Source organism: Temnothorax americanus, unplaced genomic scaffold (assembly GCF_048541705.1).
Source record: "Temnothorax americanus isolate GAGA-0224 unplaced genomic scaffold, ASM4854170v1 Scaffold126, whole genome shotgun sequence".
Classification (NCBI taxonomy): Eukaryota; Metazoa; Arthropoda; class Insecta; order Hymenoptera; family Formicidae; genus Temnothorax; species Temnothorax americanus.
The window spans coordinates 190,001-208,158 of NW_027509260.1; the positions used below are offsets into that span (position 1 = coordinate 190,001).

The following is an 18,158-nucleotide window of genomic DNA, read 5'->3' on the forward strand; positions in this document are numbered from 1 at the left end:
GATTCATCGCGAATAATTCAAAACTAATTACGGAGACTCGGTGTTTCGCTATCGCTATCTAATCGGTTTATCATGACTCATTGTCAGCAGGCGAGTACGTATACAAATTCCTATAGCTGATATAATAACCGTAGTGTTATTTATTAATCATATCCGTGCGCGATAATGTTTTCGGAGTATTTTTAGATTCATAAAAATGCATGCGATCGATATACCTATACATACGCGTGTTTGATCTAATAAGAGAAAAAAGTGAAATAATAGATTGAAACTTTTCATTTACATCTTTCGTGATATATTCACATCTCGTAGGCTCGATTATTTTAGATGAACTTTTGATTAAAAATGGATTTACGATTGGAATTCATCAATTCTATTTCGCGCGAAATCGTAGCAAGTCGAATCTATGTGAATGGTAGAGATATCCCTATTTTTGTAATGACTATCCAAACACATCTGATTTGCTCTGTGAAATTAGAATCATTAAATCTCGTAGTCGCGTCCGGAAAACAAAATCTTCCTATCATATATCAGACGCATATAAGAATGAGTAAAATAACGTGCCAACCATTTAACGACCATCTAATATGGACGTATAAAACTTTTAAATTTCGTAATCGATTTCGCGAGAGCTTAGTAGAAAAAATATTTAACTCCTTGACTGTAAATGACGAAAATATCCGCACATTCAAAAAAGATACTTAAGTATATCGCAGCAATTAAGACCTGGATGGTCCGCGGCCATATTGAATCTCTCTCTCTATCGAGGCGAGAAATTAATCTATTTTATGTTGCGGTATTTTCCGAAATAAAGACATTTCAATAAAAAATCACTATAGATCGTTTCAGCACACTTCTAAAATTTAACGGATACTATCCTTTTCCCTCGACAATAAACAAACAGCCATAAAACGAAGCCTAAACATACGGAAAAACAAGCCGTTTTTGACTATCGAAAGGAGTGGAGAATGTTCCTTCCGCATATGTATTTCTTGCAAATCTTACCATACGTTAAATTTTACGAGTTTCACAAATACGTTAAACGTTATAGTACAAGTACAGAGCGAATAATAAAGAAATTTAACGCAACGCAAAATAGGTTGTCAACATGTCACAAGACAGAATTCTCCATTGGAGAGAGTGAGAGGAGAGGTTCTTATTTCTGCCGCGACGGTACGGCGTCACCGTGACCATCCAGGAGCCTTAAAACGGAATACTATATTTTGTTTTTGGGGTCGCTGAATTCAAATCTGAAACCAAAATTGAGAAATTCAAAATGGCAGATCAAAAGTGCAAAAAATTATTCAATTTACATAAAATTTTGTATTTAAAGGTTTTTGAAATCGCTGATTTTAAATTCAAAATAAAAATTCAAAAATTTAAAATAGCAAATTCAATATAATGAGCAAAAAATTCAAAATATGGTTCTATTTGCATAAAAAATTTCGAAGGGTTTTCAAAGCCACTGATTCCGTTTTTAAAATTGAAATTTGTTAATTTAAAATGATAGGTTTAATATGACGGCTAAAAAATTTAATATCGTTCGGTTTGCATAAAAAATAATTTATAAGAATTTATAAGAATTATACATTTTTCCGCTATTTTAAATTTTGACCTCAGATTTAGATTCAGCGACTCAAAAAACTCCCAGAAAACATCTTTTTAATAATTTTATTAACTCTTTTGTCAAAAGCATTTTTGGCCCACATTTGTTTCGCCTAACAGTCAAAGGGTTAAAGTCCCGAAAATTTGTTTTATTCAAAATATCTATCAATTAAGCCTTTCAGTCTTCACCAAAGTTGAAATTCCACGCATCGTACGTTTATAATAATAATAAATCGGTCAATAACATACATTTATCGATACGGTATATCACATAAACTATAACAACACAATTAATTGATAATTTCGACGTAAATTAAAAAATTGAGACAAACATAATCATTTTTAGGGTAGTACGTATTTGCTTTATTTTATAAAGCATCGTAACAACGTATACAAAGTCTACCATTTTCTGTGTTTTATGTCCAGTGGTAGCTCACAAATTTCGCGGAAATTTTAAATACTTCTTATCACTCCAAATGTGCATTATTCATTCAAAATTTCAAATGTATGTCGCCCATACTTAACGCAGAGTTGTAGTAAACCTCGTGCTTACTAAGAACAAGCGCATCATGAAAGTTTCCAAAAACCACAAAAACTTGCGACGCAACTACTGTAGTAAAAGGCATCGATTATCGGGACACACACAAATCGAGAAACTAATACATCTATTATAGATTGTACGCAGAAAAATATAAAAAAATTAATTGTAAACGATATATTGTAAACGGTACATAATTTAAATGTAAACATCACGAAAATATAATAACAACCTGATTGTTAATAGAAATCGCTGTTCGGATTGTCAATGTCCAGACAATGATGTCTACTGTATAGGGTAACTGGGGGGAATATACCGCCAGTGTGGGGAATATGCCACTCGTTATGTTTAACAAAGCTACGGGTAAAAGCGCTCTTGTAAATACCATGAAATTGTTCATAGTTCTATATCTGACGTTTTCCATAAGTTTTGTTCATTTCCTGGCAGTATTATAGTTTTTGCGAAATAAGTTCATTTGACAAAAGTTTAAAGTTTAAAGATTTAAGGTTTATAAAGTTTTGAGGTTTATAAGGTTTAATGTTTTAAAGTTTTTAAGATTTATTTTTCATTTTAATTTCAAATGTTGCAGTTCAATATTATACACTATAATTTTAATATGACAATTTAATTTCAAAATTTTATTTTTTATTTTAAAAACTATTTGTACTAACTTATTTTAAAGACTATTGTATTTGTATTGTTTTTATGAATAAAGTAACTTTTGAAGCTAAATTACTACATGTTTATATGTGGTATATTACCTCATACTATGTGACATATTACCCACATGGTTGGGTAATATGCCATTTTGCAACACTTTTGTATTTCTTTCTTTTCAATATTAAATAATCAAAATATTTTATTGAAAGATATATAGAAATAACAGATGACATATCAAGAGACACGGTAATGTCTCGCGCCAAGTAGGTACGCGCGGAGCGAGACCAACCGTGACTTATTTACGCGACGCGACGAGTTGCGAGTGTTGAGATCTCGATAATTAGTGATAGAAATAACAGATAAACATATAGATATAACAGATTTAAAAAAAAGGAAAAAGAAGATTAGTATGCAAAGATACTTCAAAGAGAAAGAAAAACAGGAAAAAAATTTTTGTTAAGTGTGACATGTTCCCCCCAATTACCCTACGTATGTACAAATGTATCGGCTCATCTAAATTAGTTAAGTACAGCGCGCAAGTACAATTCAGTAAATCGGCGAATATAATCTCCTCAATCTCCTCAATCTTATTATCGTAAAAATATATCATAAAAATTTATCAAGAGCTAGATCACTAGCGATTTTGCGCTCTGCTCGAAATCGAATCAAAGATAAATAGGACGCGTCGAAAATTATACATGTGCGTATTACACAAAAGTCAAATATACATACGTATATATGATACAGAGTACATTTGCAATAAATTGAAACTTTAATCGTGCAACGTGTACATTCGTACGTGAGGAATGGAAATATATTTATCCACGGTTTGATCCCAGACGATTAATCATAGAAAAACCACGCTCCTCCGGATCCCATATCTGACGATGCGTTTAATTGCCAAGTCCGCAATGAAAAATGATGTATTCGCGCGCATTAATCTCGAAGCGTTAAATGAATTTCCATAACGACGCATGAAAAGATGAAAGCGTTGCTGTGTAGTATCGCCACCAAAAAAGAACAATACCATCGATCTGTACATTTAATCGCGACTAGTTTTACGTATCAATAAAATTAGTAGAACTTCTCTATTCTGGAATCTCCTCTTAATTCTCACTTTTGTTCCAATAAGCATATACGTAGATAAAAATGTTGCGTGCTCTATCTTCCACTCGCTTTCTCACTCTATGCACGGTCATGAGATCACTTAGCGAATGCGTGATAGTAATGCAAAATAAGAATTCCAGTTCACAAGTTGTTTCAAAAACCAACTTTTATGCAGAATACCTACTGAACCTATCGCTGACGTAAATGGATTTTGATGAAACGCACAGGTGAGCCATGCTGGCACATTTAAGAAAGACAAGAAAAATGCAATGTACGTCGATTGTCAATGAAAATTAAAAATTAGTTAATGATTTAATTTGTTTTAATTTCAAGCATATAGCACTCATTGAAGAGTAATTAAAAACTAAGCTCTAAAAATCTTGAATCCTTTAGCATCCTATATATTTCCATATGATTTTATTATTTTCCTACTATTTTGTTATATACGTTGAAGTATTACGCAATTTTTCAATTATAATTAAACGTTGCAAAACGGTGAAGAATTCTTTTTATCTTAATCCACTATACCTGCCCTTTGAAAGCTCTGTTACATATATCTATTATATATTACCAGATACCCTGTATAGAACCTAGATTTAAAAATTTGCCGCGTTTTTAATAGTGTCTCGTCGATAATAATAATCAAGACTTTAAATATTAGATTTCTTATTATTTGCCTTTCTTAAGTATGGCCGCTGTATTTACTGCATGCGTTTGACAAATTTTTCAACTAAATTTCCATATATATTAATGTAATCAAAGTAATCTATGTAAATGTAAAAGAATACATTCCCAAAATAAATATATAGAAGAGAATGTAAAATAGAAGATAATAGAATAGAGAGGTTCTATCGTACCATACAAATAAATAACCTTCACAAAAAACATTGCACCATATTGAGCATACTTAATGGGAATAATACGTGTCGAACGTTTCTCTTATTGGCTGACGCGTCAACGTATCGCGTGTGGATCAATTCGACTAATTTTATTTACTCACAGATAAAATATCAGATTTACAAATTTTTTATGTATATATTTGATATAATATTATGACTTGTATCCATTAGTAAAGCCTAAAACGCAAACGGTTTATTTAACGGTTCCTTGACGACTTTTATACATTGTTTAAAATATAAAGGGAAGAATCAATAAAGCTGGACGAATTGGTCTGCGCGCTGCGTAACAATTGTTTAAAACGCGCACCAATCAATCGCATACAGACTGTAAGATACTATTTCGTTTGTCGTACGATAATTTTTTCAAATGTTAATTAACTGCACAAAAAGAGAATTTGTTGTCTCCAGGAATTATCTGTCCCGTAGCCACTCGACACGCTTGAAAAATTTGTCGTATGTACAACAAATAAAAGAGGAAGTTCTAAGCTAAGAGTTCCTCAAGTAAGAGTTTGGACTTGGAGTTTAGACAATGAGTTTGATTAATCCGCTATGTTTCCAACTAATTACGAAGAAAGTTATTTACAATAATTTATTTTACAGATTTACTTTTTATAGTAATAATAATACTTGTATATACATATATGGACTATTGAAAATTCTTTTTTCATTAACAAACCACATGCTAAACTAACTTGAACGTTTTTAAAAAGCACTATCGTGGCCAGAAAGTGGCGATGTCCAAACTCTTACTCGAGGGACTCTACCCTAAACGACGTGTTCCAAGCAAGCGTTTCCATGCATTTTTAAAACAGTAAAGTCCTTCCATTCTGAAATTTCTCCTCAATCTCCCTTGTATTCTATAGTGGTATATACAAAATGAAAATGTCATTATGTGTTCCGTACGACAGAAGAATTCCAGTTTATGGAAGGACAGTTGTTTCAAAATGGAAAGAGATTCAACTTGGAATAAAAAAAACTTTGTCGTATCACATATTCCCTGTCGAATGCCAAACCTAACGCGATAAGAGTTTTGTCGAGTTTTAAAGCACGGTACTATGATCTTCGCCTCAGAAAATGGATATTCAATAAAAAAGAAGGCAATATTTATTTGGATTTTATTCATATTACTTAATTATCAAAATATTGATAATTAAGTAAAAAATTAAAACTTTGTTAAGATACATTTCCTTTATAAGACAATAATTTACGTTCAGCTTCTTAGCGTAATCCGCTAACATATCTCTTTATCTTCGATTCATTTATAAATTAAGAAACTATAATTGTAAGAATATTATCAAAAAATCAACTAAGAAAGAGAGATCCACGAGGAGAAAGATGCGATAATCAGAACACCTCGCATACGTACGCGCGCTTATCAGTAAAAAAGGAGAAAAAAGGAACGCTGCGCGCTGCTTCTATTTCTCTCTGTCTAGTTTGTCACGTACGCACGTAGGCGCACTCGCACACACACACGCACGCAGGCACGCAGGCACTCACGCACTCATGCTCATGAACTCTCAATATTTGACTTTCGCCTTAACTTCCTCCGCGACGCCGCCCCATTTGAGCCTGTAAACACGCGAGCGCCACTGTATGAGAGGATCCAGGACAGCTTGGAGGAAAAGATACGGTCTCGTGATCTCGCTGAGCAACCAACCGCACACGAACTCGAGTTTGTTGAAGGGTAGCGGACCGTTTTGCACTAGGCACAGTAGCGTCCAGTCGAACATAAACCACAAGAGTATGTGTACCAGATAGAAAACTAGAGAATCCCATTCGAAGAGCACGCTGGCCGCCCAGGAGGCGAAGCCGCCGAGAACGAGGCACTCGCTCAGCGGCTCGAAAACGATGGTGGTGGGTAGCATCGCCACCCTCAGTTTAGCCCACCGTCGTAGTCGCGCCTGGAAGGAATCGACCGCGCAGTGGCCGCTGTTCTGCAAGGCCGGCTGCGAGGAGATGGTGATGCGCCAGCCGCGATCGGTCAGAGATTTCGCGTAGAAAAAGTCTTCCGCGAGATAGATGCCAAACGCCCTCAGCCCGCCAACCTCGTCCAACGTGGACTTTCTCAGGAGAGCCGACATGCCGGTGTGGCAGTTAATCCTGAGCATATCCGCTGCGAGATACATCCGCGACTGCACCGTGCCGAAGAAGATCTTTTCGTAGGCGGCGGCGAAGCCCTCGCGGTCGCAGGTGAACGGCATCTGATGAACCAGAGCCACCCGGTCCGTCATGTGATGGACCATGTCCAGGAGAGTGTCCTCTTTCATGCGTATGCCGCTGTCGCTGATGAGCACCAGCTCGTACTTGGCGGCCTCGTACGCCGGCTGCATGTTGTTGATCTTCGGATTCACCCCGACCTTGGTGCCGCCGACGAAAAGCCTGGCCTCGACCTCCGGATACTTTTCGACGAGCTTGCGCACCAGCATCAGCACGGGATCGGACTCGTCCTCGACGCAGAACAGGAGCTCGTATCGCGGATACTCGATGGTGAAGAAGGTCTCGAGGTTGCCGAAGAGATTCGGGTCGACTCCCATCAGGGGCTTGATCACCGACACCCCCGGCAACGGCGTCTCGTAGCTCGGCGCCTGGTTCGTCTTCCGATGCAGCTTCCAGCGGCCGGCGATCAACGCCAGCACGTGCACCACCCACATACCCGACCAGAATATCATGAAGAATATCGCGAACCCGTAGAGAGTATATAGCATGGAGTTCATTTTCCGAGGGAGCGCGAGTTTGAGCGAGGGGCTTTTAGACCACCGCGGATCTAGCGTGCCGGCCTGCACCTGCACCTTCCTTCTCCCTCCTGCCCCGCTTCCTTTCCGCTATTTCTCGCCTCGACCGGGCACCCCCGTGCGGACGCATCACGGCCAGGAGTCGAGCGACGACCGACGACGCGCCCTACTGACCGCGCATCGTTCCCTCAGCCTCAGCCTCAGCCTCAGCGCGGCGGCGGCGACGGCGACGACGACCACGACGGCGACGACGGCAACGTGCTCGCCTCCTGCAACTCATTCACGCGCCTCCTAGCCCCGGCCCGCCCCGGCTCGCCCTGGCCCGCTCGGGCGACGGCGACGATAACCTCCGAGACCCGCGCCAATTACGAGCGCGTCAACTACGCGACCCGTCCGTGGCGCCTGTGCCGATTGTCCCGAAGCGACTTGGCTGACTTGGCTTTGGCTCCTGCCCCGCTTGCCCGAGATGTGATTCCGTCTTCCATCGGGTGGCCGAGCCGCGATCGGATCGCATCGTCGTCACGCCGACGGAGACCTCGATCTTACCGAGCTCTCGACGACGACGGCGACGGCGACGCGCAGCCACCGACTTCACGTTCACCGGTCTTCACCGCTTCACCCCGAGTCTGTCACTTTTCTTCGCGGCGCAGCGCGGCGCGGCGGCTGCGCCACGCAAGTCGCAACATAGACACTCTTCCTTTCTATCGACACCCGTGCGTGGCGTCCAGCGAATTGCGCACTGTCATAGTCATACCAGAGAGAAACCAGGTTTCTCTCTGGTCATACTCAGTGCCTCTCGACGACCGGCTCTCGGGCTCTCGGCGCCTCGATCGAATCGAAACTTGCTCGCCGACCTCGCCGTACCTCGTTCGTCGCGCGACTCGGCCGACTCCCGACGTCCCGACTGTCCCGAGTCCCGAGTCCCGACTCCCGACTCGCGCGGCGGCGGCGCGGCGGCGGCGGCTCACGCTTTTCGTCACGCGCGCGAATCGCGAATCGAACGACAGACAGAGCGAGAACGAGAGGGAGAGGGAGAGAGAGCGTAGCGGGGCTCAGCGGGGCAAAGCGGAACGATCTGTCTCGCCATGGAATGCCTTCAACGTGACGCGCGCAATGACGCGATGACGCGATGTCGCGCGTCCCATCGACCATCTCCCCTCTTCTATCTTTTTTCTTACACCGTACACCATACGTGTGTATGTATGTACCGGAAACTCGCACCCTCGCACCTCGCACACACCTTTATTTCGTCACGGATGACTCACTTCACTTGCCTGACGCACGTTTCCTCTTCCCTCACTTCTCTAGGGGAGCTTTCCTTTTCTCTCTCGCGTCAGTCCACTTGACGCGCGAGGCGAGCATCTCCTCGCGCGTCGCTTTTCGATCGGGAGGAAAAAAAAGACGCCCCAATGATCGGAGATCGAATAGGCAACGCGCGACTCGCGGAATTGACTAGTACTATACGTTTACGCGAGCGTTACTTTTGTAGTAAACTCACGATAATTCCTTCGCGTAAACTGGATTTTGTAGTAACTTACGATAATTTTCTCCGCGTAAACGAGTGATATATCATAAGTTACTACAAAAGTAACGCTCGCGTAAACGTAGTATAGGAAGGAAATCCAATCAAATTTGCTACGAGTCTAATGCTCGAAGCGTCCGCCTTTGCGACAAACATTTCTCGCGGTATTCAAAGAACCGCCGATCGCACCATTTTCATTCGATACTGAAATATTTGTATCGCATTGCCCAACTAACGAGAGTAAAAACAAAGTAACGAGATCGAAGTTGCTTCCGGATGTAGACGCCGCCTACATATATTTTCGCTTTCTGAAACCTTGTAACGAGATCTACATTTTATCGCCGTCGATAAGACTAATCTGAATCTGAATCTGTAAAAATTCCTTGGAATAATGAACTCGTTTAAATTACGAATTATGAAGATTACGATTGTGACTCATCGCAATGTCTCTTATCGTCTCTTACGATGTCTTTTATCGATGCATGGAATTATCGACAGGATACAAATTAAACTTGACAGTAACAAAATTTATTTATTATTTATCACTTATCAATTTGCAACGTTAAGAAAATTATAAAATAAAAATATTTATCAATTTGCGACGTTAAGAAAATGTTAAGAAAAAAATCGTGCAATTTATGTTCTGAACTTTTTAAAGAGAGGGTGCTTATTTGCCGTCGATGAGCCAGGAGCTTTCTTGTACTCGTAATAAACGGCATCATCCGCTCCAGACATTGATACCATCGTGCCAGCTTTACGTACAATCTGAGAAAAAAATTCATTATCACTTTTATGAGACACACATATGTAACACAGAAGTTGTTAACTGTTATCTTTAAAAACTTTACGTTTCTATACGATATTTCTATATTCATTTTTTGTACACTCACCGGTCTTGGTCCTTCGCCAGGTATTCTTTCTTCTTCGGCATCCGTGTCGCTGGCTGTTAACACTTGCTGCAACAATTGACCCTGTTCCTCTCGATTTCCATACATTAGATCTGGCTCCTAAAAAAATAAATCGTAACCGTATTTTATGATTGTAAAAAGATCATATAAGGACCCCGCACGATTTATATTAAAAAAATAAAACAAAAAAAACAAAAACATTTTTTGTCAATTTACATAAATTTGTGATTGTAGTTTTTGTGTCCGTAAGTTTCAAATTTCATCAACTTTCTATTATTAGTTTCTGAATTTGCCAGGCATTCACCGACATTCGTACACACAGATGCGGGATGCGGGTAGGCACACAAGTGCAAACTGTATACAAACATATGAACGGTTCTTGTAGTAGTATAGGAGATTTTCAAATGTCTACAATTCAGAAACCATCATAGAAAATTGATGAAATTTGAGTTTGAGACTTTTCATCAGAGACACAAAAAACTACAACATATTACAAATTCAAGCAAATTGACCGAAAACTTTTTTTTTATAAATCGTGCGGGGTCCATTAATTGTAAATGTTAATGTCTTAAATTATATATCTTGTACTTTAAATAATACTGTGCATGTACAAAGATAAAAAGAGAAAAAATGCAGCACTAATTATTTTATCGACCGTATCGTTACCTCGTCCATGCCTGCAAGTTTCGTGATAACTTTGTAGGCGTAACCTTGATTCACAAGGAACCGTTGACGCTTTCTCGAGTAATTCATTTCCATCGTATCTTGCGATACAAGCGTATAAAAGAATGCGTTATATTCCTCCGCAATTGCACCTATATAATGAAAGTTTGAATAACACGCGCATTTGTTTGATAAATAAATATAAATAAATAATAAAATAAATAATATACCTTTTTTAGCCCTAAGAATACGCCCTAATCGTTGTGCTTCTTGCCTTCTAGATCCACCATGGGATGAAATTTGAATCAAGACATTAGCCTCTGGTAAATCAAAGGAAGTATCTGCTACTTTGCTGACAAATATCGTATTCACTTTCATGTTAAACTTAAAATTTTGCAAGATCTGTATTCTTTCGCTCTGAAAGAAGATACATATGGATCGTTGTGAGAAAGAAATGTAGGTAGTTACGAACTATATAATTTCGCTATAATTATATCGAAAAATAATCGTTGTTACGTATGATCGGTGCTGATGATGATATTTACCTGACTAGTAGGGCCATAAATATATGGCTTATTCATTTTAATAGCGTAGTGTTTCAATGCAAACACGTTATCAGAGAAGACGATCGTTTTATCGCCACGCCTCTCGTGATATCGAATTAAATATTGGCAACAACGAAATTTATTTGGATTCATCACGTACAGTAACTAAAATTATTAACAAGTATAGCAGTGGATGAAGATGCTCAATGTATGTACATACATTAAGGTTATAAATTATAATAGACATAATAACAGAATCTAACCAGTTTTCTGCTCATCTTGCAAGCGAGATATTCTCTGTAAAATTCGGATGTCATAGGACACCAAACTTCCGCACATTGTACTTTTGCGATAAATCCTTTTTTTTCCAATTCTAACCAGTTAGCCTCGTATAATTTCGGGCCAATCAAAAAATTCAGATCGGCAATTTTGTCGTCCTCTCGCAAGAGCGTAGCCGTTAAACCCAACTTACAATGTGACTGAACGATCGTTAATACTCTACGGAACATTTTCGCAGGAATGGTATGTACCTCTAAATGAAAATCACAATTATATCGCATGGGAACAAATATTACTTTGCTCAGTAATTCGAATAATGAAAATTTACCGTCCAAGACCATAATACCCCATTCCTGTTCTTGAAGCCAACGCATCGTTTGCTCAGCTTCCCACGACCTCTTTTGCGTATGCGTAATCATAGAATACGTAGTTATCAATATTCCACAACCCATAGGCTTATCCTTCGCCTCGCTAGTAAAACGACAAATCATTGAATCGTCGGCAGTAGACCACATTTTAAATTGTTGCTTCCATTGTTCCACGGATACACCGGAGTTACATAGTACTAGAGCGCGTTTACGTACTGTACAGCAAGCTGTCACTCCAACTAAACTTTTGCCAGCACCTGCGTTTAAAAGGATTGTTTACAGAAATACTGCTACCGCCGCCGTTGTTTCTTTTGTATATGGTTGGATAGAAATTGAGTGCACTTACCGCAGGGTAAGACTATTACCCCGGATCTAGCCCGTCCATTGCCAAACATTTTCCGCAAACTTTTTTCTTGATAAGGTCTTAATACAGCTGACGGCTTCAAGTCAATACTAACGAGATATTACGAGATGTTAGTTTTAATGCCTATTGTCACTTGATTTGTATAAAAACTATTTTTTGGGATATATGTATATACCTACTATTTCTTTTTATCTATTTACTTACTTTATATCAGGATTTACGCTATCATTGCGAAAATCATATTCCGCCAATAAAGGATGTTCCAGTTCGATGCATCGTTTTTGTATCACTTCAATTTTTTCCTTTTCACCGCAATAAAGCATATAGTTTTATAAAACATTATACATATAATACCTTATATCGTATTTTGTACAAACAAATGTAAAAAAATTGAATGTGTTAAATATGCTAGAACAGAAGATATCTGTTGTATAGATATGTATATTTACCTGATTCACTTCAAAACTAACTGTTTTCAATTCTTGATCTTCTTCCTCGTCTTCATCCTCCTTGTCGATCTTGTCGTAAAAAGCAGTTATATCTTCTGGAATGACAGCCGTCTCTGTCAATATCTGATCAGATTCGGTCTCTGAATTTGTCTTACTAGGCATAGGCGTATTTACGAGTGCTTTTGATCCAAACTATATTCCGACATTAAAAAAAAAACCAAATTTTTATTATTGAGATTACTTGATTAATGATTAATGATCGTCACGAGTATTTCAACAGACCTGAGGGACTTTCATTTTAGTTTGAATATTCGTTTGAATGTCATCAGTTTCTGTATCTTCCACAAGTTTTCTCAATCGACATTCTTGAATCACTGGGTCCTTCAATAACCTTTGCAGCACTTCAGGAAATGGCGATTCGATAAAATATTTGTTATGTTTTAAGACGAGTTTAACCTGCATGCGAAACGTGCAATGTTTTATTAAGCTCATTTCTTCGCGGCATTAGACAAAACGTTTATGAAAATCTTTGTTACTCACTTTCCCATAGGACAATGTACACAGTTTGATAAACTCGATTATACCATCAGGAATACTAGTCTTACTCAATCTCTTTAAATACTCTATTATATCTTGCGTCTGTAGGCCCACGCTAACTGCAGCGTAAAGTGAATATGCAGTCAATTTATACTGAAAAAGACAAAACGCCATATCGTATACTTGTTGTCCACTCTCTTTTTATAACACAGTTGTAAGTTTTCTATCAATTAAATTTTTAATTTTACCTCGTGAATATGTTCTGGCCGGCATACAGGTTCTGATATAGCTATTAAAAAATCATGAGCATGTTTATATACAGGAGAAAAGGACTCCAAAAAAATATGTCCGTTTGGCGCCTATCAAAGATAAAGATTATTTTAGGACTTATTTCACAATGGTTTTGTAAAATAAATTGAATTCTTTTGTCAAATTTTAGAGTTAAATTCTCACCACCCATAATGGTCTAGATAAATAATCTGACTTTAAAATCATTTGCGAGCGATAATCTTTCGCTCCAAATTCATCCTCGATTGCGCACTCATCTTGTTTTTCTACATCATTTTTTGCTGCATCGGGAACACCATCCGCTTCATTGCTGTCTATCGAATCGTCATCGTTGTACTCGTCGTAATCGTCCTTACGCTTCTTCCATTTACCTTTATTTAATGTAAGTAAAAAAAAAAACAAGTAAATGTAAAAGCAGATGTAATGTACAATTACTTTTTTGCGTACACGTAGTGATATTAATAGCATAATATTAGTATAAAAATAAACCACGCATTGTGTGAATAATCGAGTAAAATAGAAAAATTCGACAAACAAAAGGGGGGTTTTTGGATTTTCCCTCGGGTGAGTCGACAAACAAAATATAATGTATAGGTTACGTACTGTTATCTTTTTTGAAGCGCTTTGGCGGACTCATTACATGGAATTATATGGAGATACCGTAATTTAAAATTTTGGTTAATCAATAAGGCTTCCTTTTTTCTTCTTCTTTGATATAGATGTTCCCTTTAGGACCACTTTACTCCATCTAACTTTTGCCAACCTCTGTTACACGCAACCTCGCACGCAAATTACACCGTACAGTGTCTTTTTCTGCTTCTTTTTCTTTTCAATAAGTGGCATCAGATTGCCTCCTTAAGAATTTAAATAAACTTCAAATTAGTCTTGTTAAAAGCGCATTGTCCTAACGAAGATCAAATGATTACAAATTGCAAGATCAACCGCACAGCACCGCACACAGCTGACAACTGACTTGACGCCACTTGACGCGTAAATAAAGTCAAAAGGACATGAATATAGAACCGTTAAATTCAAAATATCTCACTTAGAATTTTAATAAGCTAATATCAAACATGAATACCGCAATTACAAATACGTATAAACTAAAAGCTATAATCGCAAGCAAGTATATACAATATATAATAATGTAAGAACGCATCGATGAAAACGGCAATATATAATAATAAATTCGAATATCACATAGGATTAGGTACAGTCGCGAACCAATGCTTACCAAACCGTAAGGAATGTGAGCAACAACGGCTCTGTCACGCTATTAGCGCGCTATTAGCGCTATTGCATCATTCTGTCTTTATCGCTCATCAGGTGTAAAACAAGGATAGAACAAGCAAATAGCGCTAATAGCGCGCTCCCCGAATCCAGCCAATATGGGTGCGTTCAGCCGATACTCCGCTAGCCTAGCAATCGTGAGCAGTCGCTCGTTTTCGCTCGTTTCCTCTCCTTTTAATCCATTGAGTCAAAGGAGAGGAAACGAGCGAAAACGAGCGACTGCTCACGATTGCTAGGCTAGCGGAGTATCGGCTGAAAACGCACCCAATATAGGCTGCGGTCCATTTGACGCTACAAATGCTTCGAAGCATTCCTCTTCTCTTTTCTTTCAATGAAGAAAGAAGGAGAAGAAGAACGCTCCAAAACATTTCTAGCGTCAAGTGGACCGCAGCCATAATGTATAATAAACAAAAGAACGCGTGAATAAGTTCAGAGGGGCGTGAATCGAATAACAACTAAGACTACCGCAATTAAGTATTTAGACATTCGCAAACGCATGAACACAAGAAAGAAAAGAAAAAATTAATTTCTAATTATAAATTCTAACTATAAAGTACATACAAACCAGATTAATTAATGTTAATTTAAATTTATGTGTTATCTTAATTAAGATAAAACAAAAAGAAATTAACGTTAAATTAATATGTTAAGAATCACGTTTTCATCATTCGTTTTTGTATTAAATCAATTCTAAAATATCACTGGATCATTGGATCATTAATTATATTGATCGCAAATACAAAAATCTAAAATTACCGCGAAATCGCAATTAAATCAAGCGTTGATTTAGCGTTTAAATGATAAAAATATGACAAATTCTTAATAAAATAAGAGTACATAAAGTCAACAAAATTTATTTATTTATTTATTTACAATATAAGAATATGTGTTTGTATCTTTTTATAATCATATCAAACATTTATTTATACATTCTGATATCCGTATTGTAAAGTTTTTTTTTATTCTCCCTTTAATGGCACATGTACAAAGTAAAAATGTTACAAGCTCGGTATTTAACTTGCCTTCCCACTTTAATATGGTTACACAATTATGTGGCAAATAAATGAAATAACTTCAATTTACAAAATTCCAACTCTTACTATATGGAAATTTGATTGTATGATAAATAAATAACAGAATAAAGCAGTAAAGCAGATATTATCATGAAAGAATGTTGCCACCAGCGGCAAGACTTTTCTCGTCGATAATTCCTAAAAAGTAGAGACATACCAAAGCAGCACCCTGTTCGGCCCATTTTTTATTTTTTTCCCTAAAAAAAAGAGAGGATACATTGAAGCAAAAAAGAGAAAAGTGTGAAGAAAATTATTTAATTATAATTTACCAGAAGGAGGAACCATATTTCCTGCCATCCACAGTAACAACAGAACAAAAAAGCTTATTCTCTTGCCGTGTATCGTATATTGGTATTTTTTTACGATTTTCCTTGGTCCACTTGAGTAGCCTAGTCTTTGGCAGCTCCGAGTCTGTCACGTAACTGTTTCTTAAAAAAGCACAACGCATCAGAGAAACATCTTCCTCTTCGTGAATTTTTCTCTTGTAAGAAACGCCATTGTCTTTATCTAGGATTCCCGGCGTTATTTGAAAGCGACCTAATAAACCTCTATCTCGAAACTCTTTACTTTTGGATCGGCAATAATCATTCAATCCCCACACTTGGCTGAAAAAAAAAGTTTATTGAGCAAAAATTAGAAGAGCAGCGAAACGAAAAAAAAAAAAAAAAACAAGAAGAAACATTCACCATATTTGTTCCAGCGTTTGCGCATCGAGGAATCTTCTGCCTAAAGGAGATTCCTGAAGCTCTCGTAGAATATTTTGTACGCAATACTTGGTATTGGAAGGTGGATTATCGCAATCTATCGCGTGCTTTAAATACGACTTTATAATATCTTCCATCGGAAGAGGACCTTCTTTACGAAATATCGAGCAGTTCCACTCAGCGGCGCGAGCGAGCATTACGCTACTACAACCCGTTTCTTTTTTAAATCTGTGAAAACATGCTTTAACAAGTTAGAGTGAAAACAGGATCTTCTGACAGATGTATAGATATGCGTTAAAGCGTTACCTAAGTATATCGGAATGTTTTTGAATATCTTTGGATCCGCCATTCGCGATAACCGGTATCGAAAGTCTAGCCGAAATCTGTTTGAGAACGTGGTTGCGATTAGGATGCTGCGGTCTTTCCTCGATAGTACGACCATGGACGGCAATGGCTGCGATACCGGTGGAGGCGAGGGTGTCGCAAAGTCCAAGAGTCTCTTCGAGATCGGGCAGAACGCGTATTTTGCACGTGACCGGTATCGATACCGTTTCGACCAGCTTCCGCAAGATATCGGTCGCTTTCTGCGGCTCGCTGAGAAGAGAAGCGCCCATTCCTCCGAGTATCGAAAATTTCTTTGGGCAACCCATATTAACGTCTATGCCTGCAACGTCATTTTCCACCATACGAGCGACTTGAGCCGCTCTTGCTGGATCAGATGTACCAATTTGAAGAACCACGTGCTCTCGTTCCCGAGGACAAGTACGAAACGCCACGGTACCGTCAGTCTTATCGATGTAATCGACCGTGCCTAAAACATCTGCGAACAACGGCATCGAGTCTAGTAAATGTACGATAATTGAGGCTAAATAAGATTACGTTGAGTTAGGTTACGTTAGATCGGTAGTTAGACGAGGATTAGGATCATGGTTTAAAGAGAAAAAGCCTAAGGACAGACGTGTTATAGGTTAGACTTGAAAAAAAAAATACAATTCGGTTTTCAGAGAAGAAAGTTTTCACTTTATTCGAATTAACAGAATTTGACACCAATAAGACAGATATGATATGATGCGATAAATGTGACGCAATTTATAGCTATATTGATATGAAACGTAATTGATAGAAAACTTTTTGGCATCGATGTGGACGATGCGTAAGGTATTTAGGTATATATAAATTTTAATGGAATTATTCCAGTTGCTGAACGAAAGGAAAAGTGTAGTATTTTACCATTCTCTCGACGAATCGAACGAAGTAGTTTTCTGTCGATCAATTCCTCGGTGTAAACTATATCCGCGCCGTAGTCCAGGGCGAGCAAACGCATCGGAAGGGTCCCGATGCGCACCATGGGCGCCAGGATGAGCTTGTCCTCGTAATCGAGTCTTTTTCTCGCAGTCGACTTTTCTTCCATGTTAGCGTAAACACGTTGCGACTCATTCGGGATTACAAGTATTATAGACGACAGTCGAGACGAATCCACGTGAACACACGTGAATAATATCCGCTTATCCACTTTTATACGTATTTACTTATTTACTACCTGCTGCTACCTCTCTCTCTCTCTCCTACTCCTACTCCGTAAGTCCTACCTCCTACTCCTACGCGTGTGCGCATATGCGGCACATGG

The 18,158-nt window shown here is 38.4% G+C and overlaps 3 protein-coding genes across 3 annotated transcripts; all 3 read right to left on the minus strand.

Annotated features, from left to right (window-relative positions):
* Nucleotides 1-5,909: 5,909 nt before the first annotated feature.
* On the minus strand, nt 5,910-8,921 carry Glct (ceramide glucosyltransferase). Its single transcript, XM_077399420.1, has one exon. It carries the CDS (start codon nt 7,521-7,523, stop codon nt 6,327-6,329), a length of 1,197 nt encoding a protein of 398 aa, XP_077255546.1. The 5' UTR covers nt 7,524-8,921; the 3' UTR covers nt 5,910-6,326.
* A 648-nt stretch (nt 8,922-9,569) lies between these two features.
* Nucleotides 9,570-14,963, minus strand: Hay (ATP-dependent DNA helicase hay). The gene is made up of 16 exons (XM_077399417.1): nt 14,699-14,963; nt 14,068-14,318; nt 13,630-13,835; nt 13,425-13,535; nt 13,180-13,329; nt 12,922-13,095; nt 12,640-12,831; nt 12,395-12,492; nt 12,173-12,279; nt 11,787-12,083; nt 11,443-11,711; nt 11,180-11,344; nt 10,865-11,051; nt 10,638-10,786; nt 9,954-10,070; nt 9,570-9,828 (listed from the first exon to the last, which is right to left on the minus strand). Exons 2-16 carry the CDS (start codon nt 14,099-14,101, stop codon nt 9,700-9,702), a joined length of 2,385 nt encoding a protein of 794 aa, XP_077255543.1. The 5' UTR covers nt 14,102-14,318; nt 14,699-14,963; the 3' UTR covers nt 9,570-9,699.
* Nucleotides 14,964-15,592: 629 nt separating this feature from the next.
* Nucleotides 15,593-18,131, minus strand: Dus2 (Dihydrouridine synthase 2). The gene is made up of 5 exons (XM_077399419.1): nt 17,762-18,131; nt 16,838-17,351; nt 16,514-16,759; nt 16,097-16,432; nt 15,593-16,024 (listed from the first exon to the last, which is right to left on the minus strand). The coding sequence occupies exons 1-5, from the start codon at nt 17,940-17,942 to the stop codon at nt 15,916-15,918; spliced, it is 1,386 nt and encodes a 461-aa protein (XP_077255545.1). The 5' UTR covers nt 17,943-18,131; the 3' UTR covers nt 15,593-15,915.
* Between the last annotated feature and the right edge of the window lie 27 nt (nt 18,132-18,158).

Coding starts and splice junctions, on each gene's coding strand:
- Dus2 (XM_077399419.1), bottom strand. CDS start 17,942: ATGGAAGAAAAGTCGACTGCGAGAAAAAGACTCGATTACGAGGACAAG. Junction 16,433..16,513: donor CAAACGCTGGAACAAATATG/GTGAATGTTTCT, acceptor TTTTTTTTTCAG/CCAAGTGTGGGGATTGAATG. Junction 16,025..16,096: donor AAATATGGTTCCTCCTTCTG/GTAAATTATAAT, acceptor TCTTTTTTTTAG/GGAAAAAAATAAAAAATGGG.
- Hay (XM_077399417.1), bottom strand. CDS start 14,101: ATGAGTCCGCCAAAGCGCTTCAAAAAAGATAACA. Junction 11,712..11,786: donor GGGTATTATGGTCTTGGACG/GTAAATTTTCAT, acceptor ATTTTCATTTAG/AGGTACATACCATTCCTGCG. Junction 10,071..10,637: donor AACTTGCAGGCATGGACGAG/GTAACGATACGG, acceptor TTATTTTTTTAG/GAGCCAGATCTAATGTATGG.
- Glct (XM_077399420.1), bottom strand. CDS start 7,523: ATGAACTCCATGCTATATACTCTCTACGGGTTCGCGATATTCTTCATG.